The following is a 4288-nucleotide window of genomic DNA, read 5'->3' as shown; positions in this document are numbered from 1 at the left end:
CCCCCCCCCCAGTTTTGCTGTGCCAATAAACTGCCTTTACCCCCCACCCTGTCTGCTCTGTGTGCTACGAGATTGGGTGGAAAAAGGGACTTTTGTGGAGTTCCAGCCTGGCTCCTGTTGGGGGGGGATCGAGGGGGAGACACCGGGGCACAAATTACCTATAGGGACACAAATCACCTGTAGGGACACAAATTATCTATAGGGACACAAATTACCTATAGGGACAACCCATGGGGACAATGTATGGGGCCAATCTATAGTGCCACCCATGGGGAAAACCCACGAGGACGGCGCTGGGCTGCGTGGGCTCCACTCGGTGCCGCCGTGGGGCGCGTCAGGGCTCCCCCCAGCTCCGGGGATGGGGGAGAGAAACGCGCCGCATCCCCAGGTGGGCCCCACCTCCCCCTCGGCCGCCATCGCCCCTTTAAGGCCGCGCCCTCACCCCGCCCCGCCCGGACCTGCCGGACCGGTCCGCCCCGCCCGGCCCCACCCGTGACCACACCCCCCCCGTGACCACGCCCCTCCCTTGGCCACGCCCCCCCCCGTCCCGTCCCGGTTCCCCCGGTTCAGCTCCGCCGCTCGGCCCGGAGCCCCCCCCCCCCCCCCGGTTCGGCCCATATGGTGCTGAGCGGGACACGAGCAGCGCCCTGAGCCCACCCGTGTCCGCATGGCCCCACGCGGGACGCGGCCCGGGGCGGCCGCCTTCAGCCTCCTCCTCCTCCTGCTGACCGGTAAGGAGAAACCGGGACCGATACCGGCACCGGGACGGGGGGGGATGGGGGTGCGGGACACGCGTGGGAGCGGGGGACACGCGTGGCGTTGGGACACGGGGGGGGTGTGAGCGCGAGGGGCGATCGTGCACCTGCGGCTCAAGGCACCTGTGCGCGTGGGAACGGCCGTGCGCGTCCGCGGCTCCGCGTGGCACCGAGCGTGGGACCCCACGGCCACGCGTGTCCCCCCACGTGTGTCCAGGTTGAGGGGGGGCAGAGTGAGAGCGGGGCGGGGGGACGCGGGGTCCGTCCGTGTCCGTGGGTCTGTGTGTCTGTATCCTCGGTTGCCCACGGCCACTCGTGTCACAACGCATCGTGGGGGCTCTGCGGGCTGCGGCTCCGCCCGTGTCCGTGGGGCCGTGGCCGTGGGTCCCCAGGGCAGCGCGTGTCCCCCCGTGAAAAGTCCCCCGGCGTCGCGGGGCTCCGTGGGAGGGGGGGGATGCGTGACACGCGTGACACGGACGGGACAGTGCNAGGCACCACGAGCTGCCCCCGTTGTCAGCCCCACGCGTGACCGCGGAGCGGGCAGCGATGATCCGGGGGTCGCTCACAGCGATGATCCGGGGGTCGCTCACATCCCCCCGCCCGTCCCGTTCTCTCCCCGCTCCCGCCCCGCGGACACGCGTGGGGTCTCGCATCCCACCCGGCCGGACGCGTCCTCGTGCCCACCCCACGGGGACCCCCCGGGGACCCCCCCGGGCCTCCTCCTCCTCCTCCTCCTCCACTCGCGGCGGCGCTGAGGCGGTGACCCCCCCGAGCCGGTCGAGCCGGTTCCGGCCCCGTTCCCACGCGCTCGGCCCTATTGGGTGGGGACGCCCCGCGGCGTGGGGCCCGATGCCAACCCCGCCCCCACCTCCCCCCCACGGCACCGAGACCCCACGGCCGAGACCCCCAAATGCCATTGGGGTGAATGACGGGAACAGGGAAACTGAGGCACGGGGGGGGATTGGGGGAGAGATTGGGGGAAACTGAGGCACGGGGGGGGATTTGGGGTCGGGATGGGGGAAATGGAGGCACGGGATTGGGGGCAGGTGGGTGGAAACTGGGCTCAGGAATGGGATGGGGGGACACTGAGGCACAGGGGTGGGATTTGGGGTCAGAATTGGGGATATTGGGGTCAGGAATGGGATTTGGGGTCGGAATTGGGGATATTGGGGCTCAGGAATTGGATTTGGGGTGAAATATGGGGGAAAATGGGGCCCAGAGTTGGGATTTGGGGTCACAATGGTTCATTAATGCAAAGGGTCGTTAAGGGGGGGATTGTGGGGACGGGCGGGTGTGTGAGTGTGCAAGGGGGGAGGGGGAGTGTGTCACAGTGTGTGTGTGTCACAGTGTGAGTGTGTCGTGAGTGTGTCACAACGTGAGTGTGCAATTGTGCAAAGCCGTGCAGGATGATGCATGAGGGCACACGAAGGTCTGCAGTGTGCAAAAACCAAGTGTGAGCTGTGCAGAAATGTGCAGCAGCTTGCACAAGTGTGCACGGTCACAATGAACCATGCACAAGTGTGCACTGGGCAGGCAAGGAGTGTGCAAAACTGCATGAAGTGAGCACAGCAGCCATGCAAAGTTGTGCAGAAAGGATGCACGGAGCATGCACTGAGTGTGCACGGCCACACGTAATGATGCAGAATTGCACAGCAAGCGTGCACGGCCACACTTAGGGATGCAAAGTCATGCACCAGGCATGCACAGCCGCACGGCATGATGCAAAATAATGCAACAAGGAGTCGCCAAGCATGCACAACCATGCACAGCCACAATCAAGGATGCAAAATCACACCGTGCATGCACAACTACGTGTAATGATGCAGAATCACACACTAAGGATGCACCAAGCAAGTACAACCACATGCAAGGATGCAAAATCACAGTATGCATGCACAGCCACATGCAATGGTGCAGAATCACACCAAGGATGCACCAAGCATGCACAACCACATGTAATAGTGCAGAATCACACTGTGCATGCACAGCCGCATGCAATGATGCACAATCACACACCAAGGATGCACAGCCACATGCCATGATGCAGAATCGTGCACCAAGGACACACTAAGCGTGCACAGCTGTGCACCACGATGCAAAACAGCCCCCAGTGTTTTGCACTGCCATCCGTTCCCATTTGTTCCCCCCGTTCCCATTTCTGCCATCCATTCCTGTTAGTGTCCCCCGTTCCTGTTTGTTCCCCCCATTCCCGTTTATTCCCCCTGTTCCCATTTGTTCCCCCTGTTCCGGTCAGTGCCATCCATTCCTGTTTGTTCCCCCCGTTCCTGTCGGTTCCCCCCATTTCTGTTTATTCCCCCAATTCCTGTTTGTTCCCCATTCCCGTTCACGCCCCCTGTTCCCATTTGTTCCATCCATTCCCGTCTGTTCCCCCCATTCCCATTTATTCCCCCTGTTCCCGTCGGTTCCCCTGTTCCCATTTGTTTTCCCCGTTCCCGTTTGTTCCATCCATTCCCGTCTGTTCCCCCCATTCCCGTTCACACCCCCCGTTCCCATTTGTTCCCCATTCCTGTTCATGTCCCCCGTTCCCGTTTCTTACCCCTGTTCCCATTTGTTCCCCCTGTTCCCGTCGGTTCCCCCCGTTCCCGTTCCCATTTGTTTCCCCCATTCCCGTTTATTCCCCCCATTCCCGACTGTTCCCCCCATTTCCATTCACTCCTTGTTCCCATTTGTTCCATCCATTCCCATTTGTTCCCCATTCCTGTTCATGTCCCCCGTTCCCGTTTGTTCCATCCATTCCCGTTTATTCCCCCCATTCCAGTCGTTTCCCCCCATCCCCATTCACTCTCCGTTCCCTGTTCCCCCCGTTCCCATTTGTTCCATCCATTCCCGTCTGTTCCCCCCAATTCCCGTTTGTTCCATCCATCCCCGTTCACGCCCCCCGTTCCCATTTGTTCCCCCCAATTCCCGTTTGTTCCCCTCATTCCTGTTCACGCCCCCCATTCCCGTTTGTTCCTCCCATCCCCATTCACTCCCCGTTCCCGTCTGTTCCCCGTTCCCATTTATTCCCCCCGTTCCCATTTGTTCCCCATCCCCATTCACTCCCCGTTCCCATTTGTTCCCTGTTCCCATTTATTCCCCCCGTTCCCATTTGTTCCCCGTTCACTCCGTTCCCATTTGTTCCCCGTTCACTCCCCGTTCCCGTCCCATAGGCAGTAACGGCGGCGTGGTGGAGGTGCAGCGCACGGTGACGGCGGTGCTGGGTCAGGACGCGGAGCTGCCGTGCCGGTACCGGGCCCAGGAGGGGGAGCAGGTTGTGCAGGTGACGTGGCTGAAGCGCGGCCCGTCGGGGCGCAGCGCGGAGCTGGCGGTGCTGGACCTGCGGCACGGGGAGCACGTGCAGGACGCGTATGTGGGCAGAGTGCGGCGGCGCGGGGACGGAGCGTTGGAGGACGGAGGGATCGTGCTGAGAAACGCCGTGCAGGGAGACGAGGGCGACTATGAGTGTCACCTCATCACGTTCCCCTCGGGGAGCTTCGAGGGGAGGGTGGCGCTCAGGGTGCTGGGTGAGTGGG

General features: G+C 62.7%; 1 protein-coding gene across 1 annotated transcript in view; it reads left to right on the top strand.

Moving 5' to 3' along the window:
• Positions 1 to 568: 568 nt before the first annotated feature.
• Positions 569 to 4288, top strand: part of NECTIN4 (nectin cell adhesion molecule 4) — a 9180-nt gene continuing 5460 nt past the window's right edge. The window contains exons 1-2 of the mRNA XM_015884261.2: positions 569 to 731; positions 3926 to 4279. Of these exons, the coding sequence (XP_015739747.1) occupies positions 668 to 731; positions 3926 to 4279 (418 nt within the window). The 5' untranslated portion in view covers positions 569 to 667. The remainder of the gene's footprint in view (positions 732 to 3925; positions 4280 to 4288) is intronic.

Source organism: Coturnix japonica, chromosome 25 (assembly GCF_001577835.2).
Source record: "Coturnix japonica isolate 7356 chromosome 25, Coturnix japonica 2.1, whole genome shotgun sequence".
In the NCBI taxonomy this organism is placed as follows: domain Eukaryota; kingdom Metazoa; phylum Chordata; class Aves; order Galliformes; family Phasianidae; genus Coturnix; species Coturnix japonica.
Note: the sequence above shows the minus strand (reverse complement) of the source record. Positions and strands in the feature narration are given on the sequence as shown.